General features: G+C 47.3%; 1 protein-coding gene across 1 annotated transcript in view; it reads right to left on the reverse strand.

The window, feature by feature from the left end:
* Positions 1-15,044: 15,044 nt before the first annotated feature.
* Positions 15,045-26,182, reverse strand: part of TBX3 (T-box transcription factor 3) — a 146,653-nt gene continuing 135,515 nt past the window's right edge. The window contains exons 6-7 of the mRNA XM_042828961.1: positions 22,689-22,915; positions 15,045-15,628 (exon numbers count right to left, since the gene is read on the reverse strand). Of these exons, the coding sequence (XP_042684895.1) occupies positions 15,045-15,628; positions 22,689-22,915 (811 nt within the window). The remainder of the gene's footprint in view (positions 15,629-22,688; positions 22,916-26,182) is intronic.

Below are 26,182 nucleotides of genomic sequence, written 5' to 3' on the forward strand. Positions count from 1 at the left end.
CATGGGTATTGCACACTGCAGGGATGCTCAATCTCCTCTGTTTTGCCAACATTTATAATCCATAACTTGAGGCCACTTCTCACACTAAAAGCCAAAGCCATCCAATTTCTCTTATCTGTTCTCCTGTCTTTACTCATCTGAGAGACATCGTGTATTCATTTTGCTGTCTTTCAGACTTTGTCTAACTATTAATCAAATCATGAAGTGGAGGCACCAGTGCCTTGGAGCTCTGAACACTTGGGAGAGGAAGGCTGGATGTATTGGAGCTGTGGTTTTCCACATGTGGCCTTCAATCCCTGGGGCTTTATGGCTCACTTTCATAGGGAGGGCTGATGCTGGTGGGTCTGAAGTTCAGGACTGCACAAAACTTTGCAGAGACTCCAGAAAGAAAGGTGATCAAAATAATGGTAGTGGAAGAGAAAAAAAGAGGGCAATAAAAGATACTCAGTAGACATAGACAGGAGCAGAAATGGGAAAAGAGTGCATCCCAGCTGCATTTTCTTTCATTTCCATCAGAATTTCTGCATTTCCTCCACAGAGAACCAGCCTGTAGGGGCACCTTAGCAGACCTACAAAGCCACAGCAGTTGAAGCCTTTTCTTCAGTTCTCACTGCTCTAAACTTCCCCTGGGGGCCAGGCCTCCAAGTTGCATCCAGCTTTGCTTCTTGTTTCCAGCGTGCCAACTACCCAAAGGGCAGCTCACCGCCTGCTGCATCTCAAAACACCACCTCCTCATTGCAGCTTCACCACCTAACACAACGGAGACCCTTCCTTCTGCTCACATGGGAAGGCTGAACTCCAACAGGGCATCTTGGGAATCCCTGACAAATCTCCCAGATGAAGAAAGCTGAGTGAATAGGCAGAAGGACAGGCGGATGGACAGATGGATAGGTGCACATGCACACACTGGGTTGGATGTACAGAGAATTGCAGTGTCTTGAAGGCAGTTTCTGTCCCATAGCCCATTCAACCTCATATTCAGTTTCTCCTTGCTTAAGCTAATAATCTCACTTGTGGAACTGTATCAAGTGATGTTTGACAACCCAGTAACTATATTGCATCCAGGAGTATTTTGTCCTGTACCGTAACAGCAATATCTCCAAAGAACTCCTACTAAAGCCAGGACCACTCCTCGTAAATCACACACTCACACTGGCTGTCTGTTAATCAATCTTCCCCAGGTGTTCCCTCACTCAACCTTACCATCATCATCTGGAGGATTTTCCTGGCAACTCAGAATACTTTTTTTTGCTTTTTTTTTCTCTCTCAAGCAGCCGCCTGGCCATGCTCAGGGCCTTTTGTTTTTGTGCTCCTCCCTGATAACATCCCGCTTTACCGCTTTGCTGAAGTCTCAATGGTCCATGCAAACTTCAAATGCCCAGTGAGGTCATTACTCCCACCAAGATATTAAATTGGCATCTTTGCCTCAGTGTTTAGCTGTCCACCAATCTAGTAGATTAAATCTATAAGGTATTTGTAAGGTGTCCATAAAATATTTATCATCCCACTTAATTCTTTTTTCCTATCATCATGGCATGCAGCTACATATCTCCAAAAGCTCTTCAGTGGTACCCAGAGGAAGTTTTTCCTCCTGAAGCTTTTCTGCAAGGGAGAACGTAGTTTTTCAGCAATATGATTGTTTTTATCTTAAGCTGCCTGACATATTTAAAGCAGCCAATAAATCATTTAAAAATTTCAAAGATTTCTTAGCACTGAATCATCTTGTAATGAAAAAGCTGAGTTTTGCCATGGCTTTTGTTTTGGACACATTTACTTATCTATTTATTTATCTATTTATTGCTTTCATCCGGGCCTTTAACAAAAAATATGTTGTCTGCAGATGAAACCTCTTCTACTTTTCATTGGAAAATAATAATAATAAAATAATAGTAATGGCAATAGAAGGCATTGAACATACTGTTAAGTCCTATTTTTGGTAACAGTGGAGGCTTAGCGCCAGGCTGACAGAGCTACATGCCTCCTAGCACGGAGTTGGCTGACACCCAGCTGACGGTGCAGATGGAGAAGGTCAAGTTTGGCATGCCAGAGAGCTTGTAGACCCCTGAAATTCCTGGCAGGTTCTTTGCTTGAAGGCACACGGAGGTGCATGGGGGTGCACTGCCAGCAGGTATGGTAACCCCAGCATCCCTGCAGCAGCATGCAGCAAGCACTGAGCTTCCTGAGACTGAGTTGTGATCTCTGGTGGAACACAGACCACTTCAAAGAGGTGTTCAAAGTGCTGAAGCACGGCTGGGAAGCCAAGTAGCTCCTCCAGAGCTGCTCTGGGTGGTCCCCACATAGAGGTGCTTCCTGTCTACACCAGCAGCATCCCCGTGCCTGCAGTGAGCTGAGGACAAGATGCTTCCCCCTCTGGCCACAGTAGCATTTTGGGATCTGGTGAGATGCAACTACTGTCACAAGGCAGGCAAAACCTCAAAATGTTCACTCTGCATTATTGCTCTGAAGTCCTTTGTGTGGGTTTAAAGGGAAGATTTGGGTGTTCTCAACCTGATTTTGTTTTATTCTGGCTGATAATACAATCATAGAATCATTAAGGAATTATTAAGGTTGGAAAAGATCTCAAAGATCATCTAGTCCAACCACCAACCCACCACCACTATGCCCACTAACCACCAGAGAAAGTGACCTCCCCCTCCTTGCAGGACCATTCACTTGGCACTGCTGCTCTGAACCATTCCCGGAGCCCCTGAGTCTGTATGGGGCGTTCTCAAACTAAAGATTTCCCAGACAGAAAACAAAATTTTGTTTCTAGGCAGTTTTTGAATATAGTCAGAAGGAGGCCAGCTCTGCTGAGATGGAGGCTGTTGTGCCTGAAGTGTTAGCCACTTCAGATAGCACAGAGATGTCATGGTCCCTGCCCTTTTTATATCTATTGCCTAGTTCTGGAAACTATCCGTTAAGTAGCCACTTTGACTTTAATAGGATGAATCACTGTCAAACCCATCATGTGCTTATAAATGTTTACACGACTGGGCCTTTAATAGAGATACCACAGCAGGGGGAAGAAACAAAGCTGCACTGCAACTGAGTAAAAGACACTTGTCTGGAGGGCTTCAGAGCTGTCACTGCTTGAATGGAAACCTCCCAGGTACAGAATTCCTATCCTCTGCACCTGGGAAATCCCCAGATGTATTTCCTTCACTAATAAATGTCACCAGTAATGTTGCTGCCTGGTGCAGATATAGTAGCAATGGTGAAGAGGTAATCCAAGGGAATAAATGCCACCTGGCACTGGGAGTCACACCTCAGGAATGGTTCTGTGGCTACGAGAAAGCCATGTTCACTCAAAAGAGACCACTGAGAAATTGTAATGGGCAGTGACTTTCCCCTGAAGAACATCCAAAGCAAACCAGTACACACGTGGCTTCCACTCCCATGGATGATTCTGCCCCATGCCATCTGCCTTCAGGAGAAACTCCCAGGACCTCCAGCCACCCCTCTGCCACCTTTTCCTTGCTCGATTCTTTACTCAAGGTATCACACTGCTTTTGTGTATGTGAGATCAATTTTAATTTTGGACCAAAGTTTAGGAAACTTTTGGAGGTTGTTCCTTGCAACATCTCGTGTTATTTTTACACAACATGTAGGCTCAGGATACACTGCTGGCATGTTTAAGGGCACGGTAACAAAAAAGGCTCCTCGGACTTAGTGGCATGATTCCCACCAAGTGCAACAACTGCCTTCTGTGAGATAAACTTCAGGCCCCTACCAGACTTCTCTGGCATGGGATCTGGGAGCTGTGCCGTTGGCTTTGAGACTTTGAAGCAGGGCCAAATGATTGCAGCTTCTGGTTTTGGGGAAAAGGAAGCAGAAAGGAACTACAGGCTTAAGGGATTAGAAGGAAGAGCTAAAAATAAAATACCAACAATTCCAGACTCTAAACTTTTACTGCTTTCTTTGCAAAAGGATGGTTTTTCCTGTTGTTTTACTGAGAGGAATCTGCTTTCTGTGTGACACACAAGAACAGAACGCTGATGGAAAGCTTTGATATTTCCCTCCAAGATCAGAGCTGTTCCTGTTGTTCTTCCTTCTTCCTGGGTCTCAGGCTCACTAAATGTGGAGAAGAGCAGATGACACAACCTCTTCCTGTTCCATTTCTCATATGCATCAACACACTTCAATAAAAAAAAAATTACAATCCATCAGTGCCAAAAGACAACATGATGAAAGCAATTGGGCATTCCTACTTGTGCAGCCCACACTCAGGACCCAAGATCCGAGGAATATCCCTGCCTGCTTCCTCCTATGTTGCTGTCCATCTGCTCCTGCCTTTTTCTCCGGCACCATGCTGTACTTTTGATATCATCCAGACATGACACTGGGAAACAGAGTTGGAAAAGAGCGTGTGGGAGCAGTAAACTGGGACACACCACGGTGGTTGGAAAGGATGTGGGATGGGGGGATAAGTAGTGGAGAGCATGCGGATGATGCTGTTCTTGAGATGGGTGCAGTCCCACAGAAACCATCAGCTGAAAGCAAAGTGTCCCCTACAGACCAGGAGGCAGATGTAATTCCAGCTGCAGAGACAAGTGGACTCCTGCAGAACAGCAAGCGCAGCTATGGGGTGTGAGCACAGCATCTACTGAGCTTTGGAGCTTTGCTTGCTGCTGACATCCAAATGCACTGCTGTGTGAGGGAGAGCTCATGCCTGGGATTACCAAAATCCTTCTGAGCCTTTGGGTTCTAATCCCAGTTTTCAGTCTCACTGATCCAGTCTTGGGAGCTGGATCACCTTTTGGGGTCCTTTGGGGTCTTTCCTTCCAGTCCTATCCCAGGTCATCATAGACAAGCAGGTGCAGGTGCCACAGGGACAACTTTCAGCTTGTTAAAACTCAATGAAGGATTTTTCTGGGAAGGAAGGAACAGCACAGAATTGTGTTCAAACTGTTCCTTAGCAGACGGCTCACTCTTGAGAGGAAGCCCAACGTTTGGACCTAAAAACTATACACACAGAGATATGTTACATATTTATTCAAGGCAGAAATTGGCCAGGAAACGGCCATAAAACACACATTTTGAATAAAAAGAGGGAGATTTATGGCTCTTTTGCAAATCTGAGTCATATCTTTCTGCATCCCCCAGGCAGGAATACCCTAATCACTAACATACCCCCAAACATGTACACACAGTGGGCCGAGAATTGCTTCCTTCTGGCCACAGCTCCAGCTAAAGACGTGATAGGGATTGAGCTACTTTATCTGACAGTCGGTAAATGAATTGCCAATTCATTCTGAGCTTGGAGGGGGATTTTTTCCCCTTTAAAAAAAGGGTCCTTTTATATGTGTCTTTGATCAGTCAGGGCCTTGACAAATTATTTTCCTAGGAATTTCTTTAGCCCTAATGCCACAAGGAAAAAAAGATTTGCTCTCAAAGAAAAGCTTTTATGTCTCAAAAAGTTACAGTGATGTAAGGGGCTTTCCTCCATTTCCCCCTCATCTCGCTTGCTTCAAGAAATGGAGGCAGGTAGCCTGAAGATTTTTCCATCCCATCTAAAGGCAGAAGGGAGGAGGAGGATGGAGAGAGAGCACTGTCAAATCTCCCAGCCCCATTATTCCTGGTGTGGAAGAGCACTGCTTAACTCCAGCACTGTCTCAACCAAAAGGTCATGGCCATCACTGACACTGTTAAAGAGACACTTTGGCACTAGCACGAGCAATTGGCGCAGAGGACAGCTCAGGGCCACGTCACCCAGAAGCTACCTACTTGTCCCAAACAGCAGCACTTTGGAAAGGTTGAGATACCAGAGAACATCTCCCCACCTGTATTGCCAGGTGCTGGGGTCATTCTGAAGTGAAGAAAACATTTGATTTTCATTAATAAAGTACAAGGTGTGGGGGGGGAGCTGGGCGGGAAGGGAAGGGGGGGGATTGGAGGGGCCTCTATTTTCGTCATATGGCAAGCATTGCATCTTTGATTGAGTTCCAAACAGTGTGGGCAATGGATGGCACAAATCATGTCTGGGGCACGACTGTACTTCATTATAATGAATTAATAGGGAAATAACTCACCCCCCCGGTTACCCCATGTGTCCTCCCTGAGGATGGACTCTCAACAGCATAAGATCTCAGCAGTACAGTTCCAGAAGACCAAATTTCGCCAGGATGGCTTAAGTTCAAAATACACACTTCCAGCCTGACCCTACAAGGGCACACACATACCCTGCCCATGGGAATATCCCCACTGGATCCCCAACAGTAACCCCACTGCTGGGGTAAAGCCTTTTGGTTGGGGGTCAGCTGGTCCAGACAATCTTCTGCAGCTAAATTTCCCAATGAAATGTGCCAAACCAAGCAATAGATGCTGCCTCCTGGGAACCTTTCAACTCCTTCAACCAAATTGAACCACTTTCAACAAAGAGATATGACTGAAAAATTCAGGTGGGTTGCTGCTGAGGGTCCCCAGGAAGAAGGCACTGAGCTTGAAAACTGCCTCAAACTGTTTCACTTTTTCTGTAGTACCTGTTCAACTTTTCCTGGCTCACGAAGTCTCCTGACTTGGCTTTGTCTGAAGCCCTGGTGTAGGTTATATATAGCTACCTGCTCCTCTCAGACGCGGGGCCACTTCTGCCCTTGGAAGTCCATTCCCTGGGAAGAGACACAGTCGTGTGCCCATGGGCTGAACACAGTAAATGAACTGAGGGGCTCTTACCCTATCCATCAACAACTGATCAGGTTGTTAAAGTTGTCCTAAAAGCTGCCCCAGTCAGATGAGAAAGGAGATACCACGCACAGACTTCCCAGACTTTATTAATAGCTATGTAAAATCTGAGCAAACTGCCATTACAAATAATTCCCCATGAGGATCAGCGATGCCCTGAGTGAAGAGCCTGCTCAGTCCAAGAGCTCGCTTCCTCACCGGTGCACATCTTCAAATGTTGTCATGATCGGAAGTGCGCTGGCTGGAAGATGTGCGTTAGGAAAACATTTAAAGCTTGTTTTCATTTTAGTGTCACTAGTGTCACTAGTCCTAGTGTAGAACTAGGAATGAGGTGGTCTTTTTTGTTACTGATGCTGACTTTGCAGTACTTCATTCTTCTTTTGAGTACTGATTGGAGCTGAGTAATATTTTGGGGGTGCCTTTTATCCCCTCAAAAAGGCAGATTAGATCAAATTCTAAAAAAAGCATTGAGCAACTGCTATAAGAACTGCCCTCCTCTCCCATCCCAGCAGCAAAAAACTATGTCCATGTTTAACAAGCCTGGATGTCTCCTATTCAAGGTGATGCTTAATAAAGCATAGGAACATATTTTATTGTTTCAGGTGAGATGTTTAAAAATGGAGGAGAAAGTACAATTATTTCTCTGGAAGCTAAGCAAATGATGTCACCCATGCATAAGCAGTGCTTTGGTGCTGATTTAGTACACCAAAAAAAAAAAAAAAAAAAAAAATTATCTGCATGGGTCCAGTAGTGCTACTTAATTTCCTTTCTGAAATGTTTGAAGGTCACCCAGCAATGCAGAGCAGCCAGATCTGCAGGCCATGCCATTGCTGTGCGCTGCTGCCTCCTTCCCAGCCGCACAATCTCCATGGAAGATACTTGGAAACGACCCAGAACAGGGTTTTATTGTTTGCTCCCCACACAGGCAAGTGCTGAAGTCACTGCCAAGCTGGGTTTGTCATCACCACCTTGACTGGCATCAGCCCAATAGCAATACTGGTGCCTATCACTCAGCGAGGCTGTTAAAGCGTCTGGGTTCACACACACACTCATAACTCACTGACCAGCTCCAGACTGCCTTACAGCATTGTGGACCGGCCGTGGTCCATTGACCCATTGCCTTAAATTAAAAGCTCTCCAAGTCTGGAATCACCTCTCAATCCCTGCCTGGGCACGCCAAGCACCAGACTCAGGCAGGGTAGCCAGCACAATTTGAACAGCAGCAAATACACCATGCTAGTCCAGCTTTTCAACCAGCTAGGCTTCCTTTCCCCAGGTATGCACCCCACAAAAGCCAGGCTGTGCTGCAGCAGGCTGCTGTGTTTCTAATTAAAAGCTCTGATAAAGAAGGTGCATGCAGACGCCTTAAGGTTTACAGAGATCTTGAGATGGAAACCCTTGGGTGATCTCCCAGACCATGCTTCTGATGAATGTAAGGACCTGCAACTGATGATCTCAAGAGAGATGGGATAGAGGGATCTGCCCTCCTATAAGCAAAGAAACATTGGAGAAGTGCACACAAATCCTGGCTTATCTAAGGCTTTGGAAGTCTCCTATAGTATTCTCTCAGCTCAATTGACAAGTTATGGACTGGATAAGTGGGCAGCAAGGTGGGTAGAAATGTGGCTGCGTCATCAGGTGCAAATGATGCAAGAAGTCCAGATGTTGGCATCCTTTGAGGGCCAGAACTGGCACCAGAGTTTGTGGGCATCACTACTGATGACCAGAAAAATGGGGCAGAGCTCCCAAATTATATGAAAGAGGGAGCAAGCAATCCATGGGAGCAGCAGGGCAGCTGCTCAGAGGGTTCCCACTAGAAAACTGGGGTGGCAGGAATCTTATGCAGCTCGACAAAGGCAGAAGTGAAGCCTGGCCTCTGGGATGAGCTGCCCACGAGAAGGGGCAAGCAGCTTTGCAGACAACAACCTGGGCATTCTGGCAAAGAAGTCAAACAGAGCCAGCTATGTGCCCCCACAGCAAGGATTATCTGCACCCTCAGCTGTACATCCAGGGGAGTGACTCCTTTCCTCTGCACAGCACTCATGTACTGCCTACAGTGCTGCCTCCAGTTTCACTGGTCATAGGGATAAACCACAAGTCTAGGCAACAGAAAGAGGAAATAATACTCCATTGTGATCACCTGGTTTCCTCTCAACAAGAACATTGCATCGAAAACTCCAAGTACAAAAATAAGTTCCAGATTCATTGCAGCCCAATGCTGTGAAGGAGCTGAAGTGCAAAGCTGGAGACTTGCAGTACCCTGGGATAAAGATGGGGATATTGGAACTGCACAGAGCCTCTCTGTGCTACAGACATGCACTCTAAACTTGTTCTCCATGTGCCAGATCACACAAAGCAGATGAAGAGCTGCAATATGTTATTATTATCATGATAATAAAAATAATAATATACATGTTCAGCCTTAGGCAACAGAAGCATCTCAAACACCAGCATTTACAACTGTACTACTGGAGCTCTCAGTCCCTTGCTATTAAAGAGCGTGCCACATGCTCCCCCTCCACTCTAGGTCTGCACTTTCCATCCATAATTCAGGCAGTGTTTTTGTTTGGCTTCAAGGCAGGTTACTAGCCATTTTTTAGGGCTGAAGCAGAGGCCAGCTTCTTCCCACACACAGTCACATAGCCCCAGGGAGGTTGCTTGGACCCCCTTCGTAGGGATTGATTTCCATCTCCATATTGCAGCCTTGTTGCTTTACTCAGCCTGGAAGTGTGCTTCCCAGCAGCGCCTCTGCCCTCCACCACCATGGCACAACAGCTTGCCCATGTGATGGATCTCAGCAGGGCAGGAGATGCACGGGCAGCAGCAGCCATGAAGGCAGAGGCCTTCCAATACTTGAAGGGAGAATACAAACAGGAGGGGGAACAGTTGTTTACAAGGGTGGATGGTGATAGGACAAGGGGGAATGGTTTTAAACTGAGACACGGGAGGTTTAGGTTGGATATTAGGAGGAAGTTCTTCACCCAGAGGGTGGTGAGGCACTGGAACAGGTTGCCCAAGGAGGCTGTGGATGCCCCATCCCTGCAGGCATTCAAGGCCAGGCTGGATGTGGCTCTGGGCAGCCTGGGCTGCTGGTTGGTGACCTGCATACAGCACAGGGTTGGAGCTGGATGAGCGCTGTGCTCCTTTTCAACCCAGGCCATTCCAGGATTCTGTGATTCTATGATTCTGATTCTATGATTCGCCAAAGGAAGGATGAGTGCTGCTGAGCATGGGGCTTCCTGCTGAATTACGTCACAGTTTCATTCTGAATGGAATGTGGGTGGAAAAAATTTCCATTGGAATTTCAGAAGAGTAAAAGGTCCTAAATATAAACAAAATATTCTTCTCTTTTTTTTTTTTTTTTTTTTTTTTTTTTTTTTTTTTTTTTTTTTTTTTTTTCCTAGGGGCAGAAATTTATTCAGGCCACTTTCTGAACATTTTCCATTCACTTCAAGCTTTAAAGACTTTATTAGTCCAGAAAAAAATGCCGCAAAAGCATTCACTTTTCCAGGGAGAGCATGTACCAAAAAAATAGAAAGCAAAATATTTTTGTCTGGTGATGAATCCTCATCCCACCTCCAGACAAGCTGCTTCTTTTCTGCCTCACTTTCCTCCCCGGTAAAATTTCCATTATTATTATGCAGCCTAAAACTGAGCAGAGAAAGGGGGGAAAAAAAATAAAATAGCCCTCGGCATCCCTTGAGAATTTCATATAATCACAGGGCTCCAGGAACTGGAAACTTAAAAACAGAAAAAAATTAAAATAAAAAACACTGCAAATCACACAGGACTCAGCATAAAATTGTCGAAGTTGGCAGCACCATACAAATCTATGGTATTGTGGGTTGGATTTATGGGCAAGAATCCTGAGGCTTTGGACTGTTTTCTTCGCCCAGCCCAGAGGCACAGGGCTGTTTTCTGTCTGGGGCAGTGGGAAAGGCCTCACAGTGCCTCTGCCCCACTCAGGTGGCCTCACCCCCAGCAGGAACCTCAACCATGTCAGGCTGCCAGGACCTGCAAGTTCCACATGAAAAGCCAGCTCCTGCTAACAGCCCTTGTCCTTGCTGCCCAGAGTTGAAACAAGCTGATAGGGGCAAACAAAGAGGTCTCTATTAGCCCGCTCAGGGCATCTGCAGCTTCCCTAGGTAAAAACGATGGTGACTGCAGAGTGGTTTAGCCGAGGCAGGCAGCTGCAAAAACAACGTCTGTGACCACAGCCTGCACGTTGGCATTCGCTCCTTAAAAGATGTTTTGAGCAGAGGTTGGGTTTCTCTCTCTCTTCCTCTGGTTGAAGGAATTGCACAGCCTGCATTTATTTATTATGGTTCATACAGAAAGCTCTGTTTTTCTGCCTAGGAATGTTTCATGGCTGCTTTCCGTGCTGCCAAGGCAGCCTGAAGGCCATCGTCCCAACATGGTTATGGGCCACCACCACCTTCTGCACCCATCACACCACTCTCAGTGCCCAGGGCTCTCCTCTCTTGGGGACACCACTGGGGGCACCATCTGGGTGCTTTGCCAGGAAGAGGCACCAGCAAGTCCAGATCTCCAGGGCTCTTCAGAGAATCACAGAATCATTAAGGTTGGAAAAGACCACTAAGATCATGTAATCCAACCATCAACTCATCACAGCTATGCCCACTAAACCTTGTGGCCATATTCCACCCTCTCTGTCCCCAAGCCTGCAGCAGAGGTACCCTCAGTAGTGCTTATGGCGAAGCCACAAGGCAGCTCTGAAGTGTGTTTGATGACAGCTGGAACTTGTAGGCAAAAAGGGAATTCTGGAACTGTAGAATCATGGAATGGCTTGGATGGGAAGGGACCTTAAGGATCATCCAGCTCCACCCTGCCTGCAAGAGGTTTACTTGTGATGGCTGTACACACTCCCCCATACCACACTAGGGTATGTTTCAGTGTTGCTGAATTGTCAGCTTAGCTCTGGTTAGAGTTTAGTTCTTTCAATGACATTCACTTGCGTGTAGTTTCTCCCTAGCTCTTGTATCATCATTGCCATGATTCTGCTGAAGATTAAGTCCTTAAGAAGAGAAATGAGGGAAATCCTTTCAGCTAATGAGCTGGGAGGACATTCATTTCCCCAGGCCCAGCACAAGCAAGGCACGTTCACACCTAGTCTGGGACTCATCGCAAGACTTTCAGGCATCACTTTTTTTCTTTTACACAGTCTCACCATTGCAGCCCTACTCACTCAGATTGAATAGCAGGCTGTGCTCTTGTGGTGCCACTGAGCCTGCTCCATGCTGTGCAGTACTGAGCTTCACCCAGTAACCTACTCAAGAGGAGCAGAAAGCAGTGCTGTGCCCTCCCACCCACCCCAGGTTTCTGGTTTTGCCACTGTGATTGTTCCCATGGATGACCCTTGCTCCTCATACCCATGCAGCTCCCTGAAGAGCCAAAAAGGTATCTCGGGATGTGGAGGAGATTAGTAAAGTTGAAAGCTTTTCCTCCAAAGTTTGAGAAATATTTTACCATATGGGTTCAGTTTCCTTAGCATTCTTTGAGATGCATGGCACACGTTTCTAGTAAGACCTCTCTCCTTACTTCGTAACCACTGGCCATTTAATTACATGTAAATTGCCATAAAGTGATAAGATGATTACATGATTAGCAGTGGGATGATGAAGCCTGGAAAGTACAATGTAATTGACAGCTAAATATGGTGCAATTTCTTATTCCTTAACTCAAAATTCAATTTACTCCATCATTAATCTTGGGTAACTGCAAATTCTAGAGGAACAGCTTATGATTTACGGAGCAGCACAACATTTGAGCAGTTCCCTGAGGGTGGCCCCATGGAGACAAGCAGCTCTGTGTGTAGCTCCAGATCCCAGCCATGCCCAGACTATACAATACTTGCATCTCCTTCTGCTGCTGCCCGGTGCAAGCTCCCACAGGGGCATAGCACTGCTTATTGACTCTGCATGCCCCATCAACACAAACGTGTGCCACTCACTTCTTGCGTGCAGAGGCAGTGAAAGCAGAGAGCAGGTAGAGGTGCACTGCAGCCATCACCAGGGCAGCCCCAATGGGTGCCGTTCCCCAAGTCCTGCCTGCAATGGGGATAACTGGGTGGGAGCACCATCTGTCCCTGCTCACATTCTGCCCCTCAGCAAGGTGTCCCCAGTACCTGACCAACAATCCTGCTGCTGTGGGCACAGCTGGACCTCTTGTGTGCAGCCTATTTCAGTGCAATCTCTTTCTCTGGCTGTTATCTCATCTTTCTCCCACTCATGAAGTACACAGTAACCTCCTCTTTTTTGCTGAAGTTGGGAGGCAGCCCCAAATGCCTCCCCCAGGCCAGATATCCCCACCTGCATGGCAAGAGGTTCAGCTCCACCTCCATAAGGTCCGCACACCCAGCTGGGTTTCCAAGGCTGCTCCTAATCTTCCTTGCTTGGAAAGCAACCCTGAGAGCCTTAGGGCTGACAAGGGGAGATTGTTGGGTGGGAAAGGCCCACAGACCCACACAGAGCTGTAGAGGCAAACCACACTGCCCTGGACCCAGCAAGTTCAGCCCCCTGCTGCCTAAAGGCATTGGGGTGGTGTAGCTGGTCCACCAGAAAGAAATGAAAATCAAACTTCTGAGTATCAAGCAAAAAGAATAGGGGAAAAAAAAAAAAAGGAAAAAAAAAAGGTGGGCAGGTCCCTTGTACTTTGTAGCATGTGGTGTTTATTAGATATAAACTTCCACAAAAGAGTAGGAGAGCATAGCTAAGTCAAGATGCATGGTGAGGGTATCTGTCTGGGGTCCCTCCCGCACACACATTCCTTTCTGTGCACTCACACCCATGTTCTACTTTGCTGACACACAGGTATAGCTCTTTTGTTGGTTAGAATTACTTTTAATTAAAAATATATATGAATTATAGAGTGTGGGCACAGCTTGGAGAGGAAGAGGAAAAAGAAGAAAAGAAGAGAAAGCAAACTTCAGTTTCAATAAACTGAATCCTATGAGTCAGCCGCTTTACTGGCTTTGTAACACAGGAGGACTTACTCCAACCTCCATAAATAAACTGTACCAGGAAATGTTACACCTGAAGAGCCCTGCACAGACATTACATGAATTTGCTCTTCCTATTCTTCTTGCCTCCATCCCCCTCGGCCTGCCATGTCCATTTCTTGCTTTGTTAAAACACACTCAATAGCTCAGCATACCCAGCCATGTATCTCTTCTCTTTTTTTTTTTCCTTTTTTTTTTTTTTCTTTTTTTTTTGAGAGAGAGAGACAGGATGAGAAAGAATTTCTGATAAAATAATCATGGTTATTGATTTTCCAAATGCTGTTTCTCCTCTCTCTGCCTGCACACTCTCCTTACCTCCTCCCCCTCCTCCCATTCCCATGAGCTGCAGAGCGCCAGCAGCAGCCAGGCTGTGGGCCCTTCCAAACCCTTCCAGAGTGTCTGTGGGGCAGCTGGTGGGCTGAGAGACTGGGAGATGGGCAGATGGGAGATGGAAGATGGGAGATGATGGGGAAGGCGAGAGGGATGAGGGATTGGCAGCGATGGGGAGGTGCTGCTCATTGGCTGTGTGTTGGGGATGTGATGTTTTGGGGGAGTAGGGTCCCACTCACAGAAAATCACCGGCTGAGGTAGGTAGCCTGGGTTTCTTATTTGTGGGATAAAAGCACCTTTTTGCCATTGAAGAGTGATGATGACCACATCAATGGAAAAAAGTAAAAAGAACACCGCTCTAAATTCCACCCTTGGTTAAAAAAAAAAAGAAAGAAAGAAAAAGAAAAAAAAGGCTGGTGTCTTTTTTCTTTCATTCTTTTTGTCTTTTTGTCTTTTTTTTTTTTTTGAGAAAATGGAAAGAAAATGTATATATATATTATTATTTATTATATAACATTGTCAACATCAACACCACAAAAAAAAAAAAAAAAAAAAAAAAAAGTAACATCATAGTTGTTTTCATCCCAGCACTCTGGCCGTGTTGAGAAAGGCAGCAGGAGTCACACGTCCCTTTGGGAAGGAGAGGAGCAGGGGAGGGCCGGGCAGGGGAGGGCTGTGGCAGAGACACGGGCTGGGGGTACGTGGGGTCAGCGCTCTACTCCCCTGGGTTTGCCTTCCGAACCAAAGCACCAGGGGGGGCACATCGTGCCATGGCCAATGAGTGCTCCATGTGTGCTTCCAACCGTTGGCACGGTCAGCGTCTGTCCCTCTCTAGTGCTGGTGGTAAACATTCGCTTAAAGGAGTCTTGCAAAACGCTCTCATTTTTGTTAATGATGGTGTGTTGGATTTTTTTTCCCTTTTTTTTTTTTTTATTTTCCCCTCCGCTTTTTTATTTATTTTATTTTATCTTATTTTATTTATTTATTTATTTATTTCCCATTTCCATCGACTGCCTCGTTAGCTGTTCTCGCTCCACTCTGGCACCATGCCCACGCCGTGCACCGAGTGGTACTGGTGGGGCGAGAGGGTTCGAGGCACACCGTGGGAATAGAGGAACTCTGCAGGCTGCAGGCTGCTGGGGGGAGACTGGATGCCGGTCTGAGGTCCGCACTGCCGCACGATGGGCTGGTGAGAAACTGAGGTCTGGTGCTGGAACATGCTATGGGTGTCTCCTATCTGGGGGGACGTGTGGTTGGCCACGCTGCTGAGCCGGGGCATCAGAGGCCCTGAGGTGAAGTGGGCAGAGAAATGCTGGTAGGGTAACCTGTCCATGGGTTGCATGGCAGACACTGTGCAACTGCTGTAGGATGGCACGCTGGGCCACGTGTTACAGCTGATGTCTTCCAGGCTGGGCACGGGGTCCGTGGGGGGAGCAGAGCTGGCGTACATACATGCCTGGCGCTGGGCTGATTCAGTCCTGTACGAAGTGTTCAGTCCCTGTTGCTGGGGGTAACTGGACCTGTAGAAAGGATCCTCTTCCGCCGGTGAAGTTTCCATGTAGGGCTTCTTGTAGGGATGCTCGGTGGTGGAACATTCCTCATCTGTTGGGAGAGAAAACTCCTGTTAGCAAACAACAATGCCATGCCCTCAGCTGAACCTCCCTCTCTGCAGGCTGCCAGGACCATCCTCCTTCTACCAAGGGCACAGCCCACGCAAGGCTGAGGCAGACGTGCCCTAACGGCCATCTAGCTCCAGTCCCTCTGCTGCAGACACATCTCCCAGTGCTGTCACAGCCCTCCTTGGGACTGTTCTGAACAGATCCCACTGAAGCGGCTCATCGTGACTGCTGGGCTGGGGAGAGAGGGATTATCTGGGAGCTCCGGGAGGAGAAGCAATGTAATTTGCAGAACGGATCTTGAGAAGTATTATTTCTGGTGATACCCCATGACACCAGACTCATCTCTGTTGGCTGCCAGCACATCTCCTGCCTGCAGACACAGCACCCTAACAGACATCCCCATTCCCAGAGCTGATACTGTTAATTAAAAGCTTATACAATTATACACTTCTGTGATAAGTGACACAATAAAAATTCCACTGTGAGAGCACCAGCTATGACAGAGGTGAGGCAATCAGATTTAACAGCCCCAGCCTTCAGCTGTGCCAAGGGGAACATAAATCCATGCAGGGCTGCGTGCTGGGGCCAAGCAAAATGAAAAAGTGAATTTTTCTCCAAACAAGGCACAGCTTGCAGAGCCCTTTGTTTCCTGCAGCGTCCCTGTGCCAACAGCAGGAAGGAGATAAACAATGTAGGTGAAATCTCTAGGGGGAGTAAAATGAATAAATGAATATGCACTTATTTATTCATTCACAGGGTCATCAAATGAAATCCAGCTCTGCTGGAATGAATGGCAGAGTTCCCAGGAACAAGAGCTTCACCGAGAGATTTTAAGGTCAGTGAGGCAAGGAGAGGAGAGCTTGTTCTGACCCACGTTAGCTTGGTGCTCCTGCTCTAAGAGCAGGATTCCTGGTGCGGGCAAAACTTGGCACTCCATCTAAAGGCATAACAATTGGAAAGAATACCACCAAGAATTGACCCTTACCACTGTAAGCAGCCATATGTTCCTCTTGGAAGCTGCACCTGCTCTGCTTGTAATATAACCCATCACCTCACTCAGGTGCCCGCCCAGTGCAGCCAGCACATATAGGCATGAAAGGGCAGGAGAGCCACGCATTGAAACAGCATCTTTGGCACAGCCAAAATGGTAAGTGGGTGCAGCAGTGTATCACTGCGCTCACTTCTGATGGGGTTTGTTGCATAGGTGAAGGTGACGAAAGCTGTGAGTCCTGGTTCTGAGCGTAGTCCATCACAAAAGGCACATCTGCAGTACCAGCCGGAGTGCTAGCTTCTACACACAGCCTAAAAGCTTTGGATCCTTAACCCACCACTGAGTAATAAGAACGCTGGGGTGGAAAAACAATGTCTTGTAAAATGAAGCATTGTTCTGCTAATAAAATTTTCAGCATTAAACCGCATTACTCTGCTGGCATTAGAAGCCGCTGGCTTGGGGTTTGACTGTTTATTTTATTTTATTTTTTTAAGTATGAAGCTCAAAACAGTCAAACCCTGTTTTTCCATTGTGCTGAAGTGTGCCTGACTTACAACCTGAGGCTGCTGATTTTTCCACTGAACCCAGACGTTCCACTCCCTGCTGCAGCACAGACAGGCAGGGCTGCAGAGCCACAGGTCTGCTTCTCGAATGCATTGCAGGTGGAAAGAAGAAAACAAAAACAACCAGCACATGAGTGGAAGTCCTACAGCTGCCTCCTCTTCTTTATGAGCTCCAGCAAGTGCTCTGCTGTTCTTTCTAGACCCGTGCTCACTGATGTCAGATATAGGAGGGACACTGGTATTGTAGTTCTTAAGGACTTCGAGGGGACTGCACCTATCTCCAAAGAGGATGTTAACAGAGGATCACAACCCATCCTAACAGTGCCTGCCTGCCCTCCAGCTTTTCCTCCTACTGCTTTTCCACCTCTCACAGTGCTAAAAAAAGAGCCATCCCCATTCTGGGCAGCTCAGAGCCAACCCAACTGCTCTGGAGCCTGGACAGTGGATCCCCAGGCCACAACCCTCTTCCTGAAGGTTCTCTCACATTCTCAGCAGGGCATAGTGGAGAAACCTGCTCTGCTCTGCCTCTACTTCTTGATGCTGGTTCCCTAACAGCCCCCCTTGTCCTTTTCCCAGTGGCACACCTTTGGGAGATGCTGGCCATCCTCTGTGTTCATTGCTGTTCTTGGAAGCCTGGGGTGGCAACCAGCTCTCATGAGCATCCCCTTGATACTGCACAAATCTCCAACAGCAGAAGGTTCTGCCAAGCAGGGGAAGCTGCCAGAAGTGGATCCAAGGAAAATGGAGCCTGCAGAATGTGTGGAAACTGGCTCCCTCTTAGATGATCTATCTAATGAAGGAGTTTGAATGAGAGCATAAGCAGTTCCAAGATTTCCGGTATTTACTACTTCCAGCTGGATTGTAAATACCACACAAATGACTTTTTAAATAGAATTTTCCCAATTCCAGGATTAGATCTATCCAAAATGAAATGCAAACATGTAAAATCTCTGGACTTCAGGGTACCCAGGGCCCACCTCTTCCCCTTGTGCAAATCCCCTGCAAAGGAGAGCTCCTTTCTAATTCATGACACTCATCTCCATCGGATAAAGGACAATGAAGAATGGGACCCAAATGTTTCAGTTTTTAAAGCTCACTCGCACTTCCCAGACATTACAGTAGGTTTGTCCCAACTTTACGAGGGACAGACAATGGCTGATTATCATTAATGCTGTTGTTTTGCCCATTCTGGTTTCTCATCTGAATCTAACATGAGTGGGAACAGCCAATCAAAATGTACAAAGCCAACGAGGGCTGTCAAAGAAGAGAAGGATGGACTCAAACAAAATGTGCATCCCTAAAGGGCAGACAAATCATATTTCCTGGGACATGAAACCTAAGATGTGTTGTGGCCGTGGCAGTTATTTTAGCAGTCACACTGCTTGCAGTGGCTGCATTGCAATGCAGGGGAACACAGAAAGGGATACAGGGCAGAAAGAAAGAAAAACAGCACCAGAAACTGGAGGCAGTAAATGGCTGGTACTGCCTGCAGAGGCACAGAAAGCATCACCTGGTGAGGCAGTGGAGTATCTGCATGAAGCACCACTGGCCTCGTGAACACCTCCTACACTGGAGGCAGGCTCCTCTGCAGCCCATTGCTCCAGGCTTCGAGCTACATCTGCTGCATCCTCCCAGGCTGCAGACACCTCCGGCTGTGAGGTAGCTCAGGGCTTGACCAACTCATTGCAACTCCTAAAATGCTGGCAGGATGAGAAGAAGGTCATCCTACAGCTGGCTTTTATTCAGCCCTGTTCCTACGGCTTCTCCAAGAGAAAGAAATCTCATCTCCCTGTGATGAGGGAGAAATCAGCTTGGTAAAAGGTCGGCCTACCCTAACAGTGCCTGTTCTTGAGGAAAAGGGAGAAAGGCACTGCTGCATCTCCACCAACCTCAGCAGAACAAGAAGAAGATGAGTGATATATACTTCCCCATGGGCAGGGTCACATCCAAGCTGAGTGGCTGAACGACACAGTTCTTGCTGGTTGGAGCCGGTGGATTCTGCCGCATCCCTCTTCTCCCTCAGAGTGCCAACATGACAACTTTTATAACCTCCCCCGGGAGAAGCTGTTCCAGTCGCCTCCTGTTCAGCATCACAAGCATCCCAGAAATCTGCCAAGTGGTTGGGATTGTGTAAGGCTGGGAGGGAGCAGAGGTTTAGAGGGATGACTTTTTAGTTCACAGGAAGTCTGAGAGAGAGGATAACACAAGGGAAAACAAGCCCTGATGCCCTAGTTGGGATGTGGGGCTAAAATGAAAGTCAGAAAGCCAGCTCCATCCCAGAGCAGTCCAGTTGAAATGCCATAGGCAATGTCAGTCTGGAGCTAGGATTCAACACAGGACAATTCAAGCCTTCAGGACTGCTGTTCCCTAGCATTCAGCATGGTCAAAAAGTGCTTGGAGCAGCAACCTGTCACATCATACTGGGGTCATTCCCAATGCCTTGACCCCGCGTTCCCACCCAGGCACCAGGAATTGCCACATTGGTGCTCTGGGATGTGTCCTTCCTTCCTCACCCAGAAGGGGATCTGCTCCCTGAGACAGAGGAGCCTTCAGAGATAACATCCCTGCTGCTCTCCCCTAATGCAACTCCATATCAGATCTACAGAGTGAATCCATCTTGACTTGACAGCTAAGAACAACACTGTCAACCACAGAGTGAAATCTTGGTCTCAAGTCACCGAGAAAGGAGAAGTTGAATAAGGTGCCATTTAGCTGCTCAAACAGACCCATTCTTTACCAAGCCTAAACGAAGAGTCACCCTCCTGATTAGAAGGGCTCCAAAGAAACACCATGAGATGTCAAAGCTGGATGGAGAACTATTAGAGAGCCTATCTTGGAAGGCAGGGCTGGTATTTGCTGCAGAAGATACAGACACCAGCTGGTCTTGAACACAGCCAGATTGCCCTCTGCCCCTAGGAGCACTTATCCATAACCATAGCCTCATGAGAAGGAAATCATCTGCTGGAGACAAATCCTAACCTGACTGAAGAAGAGCCAGTGCTTGAGGAGTTGATTGGAACTGCACACACTCCTACCTACACTTTTTCTCCGATGAGAAGACTTATTAAAATATATGCAGAGAGACTGCAGTAGGAAAGTAGGAGAGGTGTGAGGAAGAGTTTGGTATTTCGCTGAAGGAGGAGATGTTGCAAGAGGAAGATAAATATAATAGATAAGATTAGTTCCCCTAGTTTAATGCAGATCCTGTTCAGCACTAGAAGAAAGTGCCACACTCAGCCTGAGTTTGAGATGAAACCTTGGATCATGTTCTGATTTATCTGAGAAGAATTGCTCATCCCTCAGTTTTTGTTGTTGTTGTTTTAATTAATTTCACTTTGCAAAGCGCTGCTTGGCAGCTGACGTTGGCTCTCTGTTTCCCATTAACTTTGTGTTTTTTTCCTTTAAGCCCCGTGACTGTTTTCGATTTGCTGCATGCATGGGAGGGGAAAAAGCACAGCAAGGGGAGCAGAGGCTCAGGCTCCTGAGACACACAGCTTGGGGAAGAAGGCGGTGGTGTCGGACAGGACGCTGCTTCTCTTTGATTAAAGCATTTGGCGGCTTTGATAAAAGGCCCTTAACTGCTTGTGCCACTCAAGCCATCGTGGAGATAATGAGGAGCCGTCGGCCCTACAGACAAGGACGCGCTTGGCCAGTCTCCTGCACTTCTGCAAGGGACATGCAGGCCAGAAGGGGCTGGGGAGCTTATTATGGGGCAGATAGTCGTCTCTTTTGTGACAATAAGAGGAAGTGAGATAATTGAGGGATTGAGGGAAACCACCCATGGAGACACCACTTAGTGGGAATCCCAAAACTGGAAGGAAACCTCAGCTGATTCCTTATCACTTTACAATGTGGAGGCAAATGATGAATTGCCCTGCGGTGCAGGGACATGCAGATTGTCCGAAGGGCCGCTGCCATTTGGGCCAGCTTGTTTTATTCATGTTCAGTGGAGGGGAAGAGGAACGTCAAAAGCTCAGCTCCCAGGGCACCGAGGCTGGATCTCAGGCTGAGACACCAAGGGCCACTGTGACCTCTTGTCCCATTTCCACCATAAGGCTTAGTGGCAGTACCCCCGTGTCCCAGCAGCTTGCACCCATCATTCTACACCAGGATGGGGGGAGCAAGGGTGATACAGCTCACTCGGACCTCAGGGGACACTCTGGAAGTGCACTGCTGTTCCTTACTCTCTACCCACCACAGCTTGGATACTGGCTGTATGAGAACCAGGGTCACCCCACCAGCTGGAAGACTCAGAAAATTATGCCTCCATTTCTCCCTCTTTGGCTCAGCTCCACAACATGAAAATATTAAGATTTCTCAACAATTTTTGTTTTGCATATATACATGTATGTCCACAGATGCAATGCTACAATACTTGGAGGACTTACCAAGGGTGAGACCTCTATTTCCACTGCCCTGCTGTCCCATCTGCCAGCACTTCCTGGCATCTGCCACTTTCACCCTGAGTCTGCACTGCACATCCCAGTGCCCTGGGGTTAGGATGCTAAAAATAATGGCATGTGGCTTGCTGATAGGACCCTGCAGGGAAGCAGGAAGATATCTGCTGTAGGAAGAGGCTACCAGGCTGGAGCAGTACTTCGTGCAGCCAAATGCTGTGGTGCGTGCTGTCTCCTTTTGGCTTTTCCTTTGCACCAACTCCAAATCCTGGAGAAAAGTGAACCGGGTAGGCAGCCACAACCTCCTGCCTATCCCATAACACTGCCCCGGAAATTCCCTATTTTCCTCTGAGGGTCCAGGCCTGGTCTCATGTTTTTGCTTTCCCAGTCCTGAAGCATTTCTGCATCTGGGCACACCCACTGCTCTGGGAGGGGAAGGGAGAGCCCACAAAGTGCCTGCTCCTGCCTGAGAACAATTATCCTGCTGGTACCCCGGGCTCTTCACGCCAGGACGAGCTGAGCAGTCAGTGTAAAGTACTCACAGTGTGATCCCTCAAGCTCTGTCAAAGCAGGTCAGTCACGCCAGAGGGGAATGAACATGGATATCATGATTTTCAATCCCATGCCCCGCTCATTAGACTGAGCATTTAAGTGGAAATGCTTTCTGCATATGGGCAAATGTCTTCCAGCCGTGAGACTTTTAGACAAAAATCACAAAATCCAAGCTGTCAAGGTATCTACACTCAGAGATTAACCCTAACTGAGGGCTACAGAGACAGATAAGTCAACTTTATCTCCAGCACCAGCTATCTTGCCAAATGTGGATTCAGCACGGATGGAAGGTGCCAGCAGCTGCTCCCAGCCCAGGGCAGAGGAAAGAATCCAGGCTCCCACAGGTGAGAAGAGTTTTCTAGCCCTACTCCATGCTGCTCCCCGCTTCTATTGCACAGCACTCAGCCCTTGCCCATCTTCAAGAGGCACCACAAAGCAAGCCAGAGCCTCCCATCCCACAGTGAGAGAGCGCTACAAAGTAATGGCCAAAGTCATGCTAGGGAGGGGGAAAGTCACAAGCAGCAGTATTGAAGGCCTGACCTTTTCTCTTGGTGCAGTGGTAGATCTGGCTGTGCTCCTGGGAGATTGGGTAGGGGTTGGCAGGTGGCAGCAGGTCCTGGGAGGTGCTTGACACCCCGTTCTCACACTGGTACTGGGAGCCCAGGTTGGAGGAGGTGGAAAGGACCCTGGTCTCACCACTGAAGGGGCTGTGATTGGAGGACACTTTCTGTCTCACTGTGCTCCTGGGAACAACTGGGTACTCTTTACTAAAAGCAAACAAACAAACAAACAAAAAAGAAAAGCAGAAAAGCAATCAATTAATAAAAAGAATTGGCGAATTAATAAATGAAGGCAGCACATTAGCGTCATGGTGTTGATGAGACTTTCAGAGAAATAGAGGCACCCCTCCCGGGAGACTGCAGCCCCATCACACGTTGTCACTGCAGCATTCTCTCCCCTCTTGCTCTCCTTTCGGTATCTTTCTCCTTGTATTCTTGCCTCTTCACCACTTTTATTTTACCCACACTTAAGATAGATAAATGAAGTCATAGCAAAATACATAAGATTTATACGTACACAATATGATGGCATTTATGAATCACTTCCTCTTTATATCATATATATGAGAATGTATGTAAATAAAAAGCTCATTTCCGTCAAGTTGCTTACAGGGAATCAAGCTGATGTGATGGTGGATTAAATATTTAGGTCTACTTTTTCCCTATGTGGTTGCTGTCCCCATTCCTTTTCCCTAGGCTCCTCCAGCCTGGTTGTCCTGAATGGGGATCTCTGGACCAGAGAACAAGCTCCCTCCCAGAGTGCTCGGAGAAATAAAATATCACGAGGAGCCATTTGCCTGAGCAGAGCCACTCCAGGAGGGTGAGCACTGATGGAAAGTGTGGTTTGTTTCCTTGTTTTGAAATCCGGTTTGAAGCAGTGGTGCTTTGCCAACAGTGGCTCCAAATCCCTCTCCTACAAGAGCATAACAATGTTTTAGAGACATTTCTCCAAGCACATTGGCAACATGTGGCAGGACAAGATTATTCTCACAGGAAAGAGTAGGGGGCTCAGAGACCAGAGACCTCAGGTGAGACACTAACCTCCTCCACTTCCACAATGGCCAGGCACTTGCTGAATCCAAGGACTTGCTGGGCTCAGAGCAGTCTGAACCAGAGCCCAGATCACAATACAACTTCACTCTTTGCAGCCACAACCTCTGCAGCAAGATGGCTTAGAGATGCCCTGCTCACCTGCCCAAGGGTAGATCCTCCAATCCCATCTTGAACGGGCTCGCCTGGCCACATATGTGTGGAGGAGGAGCCCTGAATCTCCTCTTAGGCCTTTTAGAGAGGACCTATCATAGCAACAACTCAGAACTTATTTACAACATTTAACAATACCAATTATATAAACCTACTCTCAGCAGGGAGCTTTCATCCAAACCACTGCTGTGGTGACTTCCAGAACCATTAGCAACAGAGCTGTTATAGAGGGGAAACTCACCCAGGAGCTCAAAACCAAGTGAATGTGTTTCTCATTGTGCCACAAATGTTTTCCAAACCCCAGGCACTGGTGACTTGCCAAGCCTACACCAAAGGTGGGGTTCTTACTCCACCAGCCCTGCAGCTCCTTCCCACAGCTGACCAATCATGCAGCTTTTTGCCTAAAAGTGAATTTCAGGCTGTGTATGGTGAACAAAAAGAGAGGTGGGCTGGTAGGAATGTGGGAGGAAGTGGGGACTCATTCTTTGGGCACACAAGGCAGTAATGGGTGCCAGGAGGTGCTGTGTGCTTCAGGAGACCTCTTCACCAGTGGGCAGCTAGCACCCATGATTCCATCGCTTGAGCTCCTGCTGGAAGGTCAAGAGCTATTACCTTCAGACCTCCCTTCAGATAAACCCCCTAAGTACTGTGCCTCTCAGCCCTACCAGATTATAGCTTTGAGCTGTCTGCTTCTGCCATGCTCCACCTTCACAAATGGGTCTTCATGGAAATGGTACCAGCACAATGCCCAAAGCTGCCATCCTCACATTTCCCTTAGGGAGACAAGATGCCCAAAGCTGACTCTGCTTCCTGATCAGACTGCTATGTGGACTGACTGATTCGTTCTTCGTCAGCTCACAAATCTCTCCCAAACATCATAGAAACATAGAATCACAGACTTGCTCAGGTTGGGAAAGATCTTAGAGATCATTGAGTCCAACCACAACCTGACCATACTACCCTAACTCTAACAATCCTCTGCTAAATCATGACCCTGAGCACCACATGCAGATAGTTTTAAAACACATCCAGTGACAGTGACTCAACTACCTCCCTGGGGAGCCTATTCCAATGCTTAACCACCCTTTCTGATACCCAACCTAAATCTCCCCTGGCACAGCTTGAGGCCATTTCCCCTTGTCCTGTCATCTGTCACCAGCAAGAAGAGACAAACTCTGCTCTCCCCGCGATCACCTTTTAGCTATTTGAGGAGGGCAATAAGGTCTCCTCTCAGCCTCCTCTTCCCCAGACTAAAATGACACAGTTCTCCTTTTGTTTCCCCAGTGGAGTGCCTATAAGCTGCCACAGAGGAGGGGCACACTGTGGCATGATGTCACACCATGTTTACTATGGCTCTTTTGGAGGACAGCAAAGCTGAATGCTGCCACAGTTTCTCTCTTCTTCTGGGGTGGAGATATTGGATGTCTCCATTGGATGCCCTTTTGCAGGTGTTTCTTCCAGTAACCTCTCACAGGAGTTCACAGGGACCTCCGCTTGCATCATGCTCTTGCTGTGCAAAGGATCATATAACACAGAGAAGCAGCCCTCACCCTGATGCTGCTCACCCGTAATGTTTTCCCTGTCACTACATAGAGCTGATAGTTTTTTATTAATAAAAGGTATTTCCTATCTCTAAAGGAGCTATGTGCCTTAAGCTGCAATATTTTTACCCCAAAGTACCCGGCAGAGGTGGTGTCAGGGTCCCACACCCCAGTTAAGCACTGGTTCCTTTCCAATTGCTTTTCCCAGGGAAACCACAGCTTCTGTGGCTGTCAGAGGAGCATGGTGCTCCATAGCATAGCAGGACGTGCTGGAGGGAGAGCAGTTGGAAACATCACATTTCTCTTCCCAGGATACAGGGACTTCTCTTTAGACAGAAATATTTCCATTTCAGTCAAACACACTGGGTGTTATTTTTGCCCCCAAAATTAACAATTTGAGGAGTGAGAGACAGGAAACTAAATATCAAAAATATTCTCTTCCTTTTGCTTTTTTTTTTTTTCCCTGCTGTCAAAGGCAATTGTCTCTGTATTTCTATTTCTCTGTTCCTTGCAAGCTCTGAGTTCTAAGAAAGAAATTGCTTTGGTGCACTACGGTCATCTTGAAACATTTGTACTATTTCCCAAGAACACAATACACAGTATACACAGCCACAACTATAGACCGCCTTTTGGTCTTTAAAAATCCATCCTTTCTTTCTTTCTTTCTTTCTTTCTTTCTTTCTTTCTTTCTTTCTTTCTTTCTTTCTTTCTTTCTTTCTTTCTTTCTTTC

This window comes from Centrocercus urophasianus, unplaced genomic scaffold (assembly GCF_019232065.1).
Source record: "Centrocercus urophasianus isolate 14NV4802_14NV808 unplaced genomic scaffold, USGS_Curo_1.0 seq_30, whole genome shotgun sequence".
NCBI lineage: Eukaryota > Metazoa > Chordata > Aves > Galliformes > Phasianidae > Centrocercus > Centrocercus urophasianus.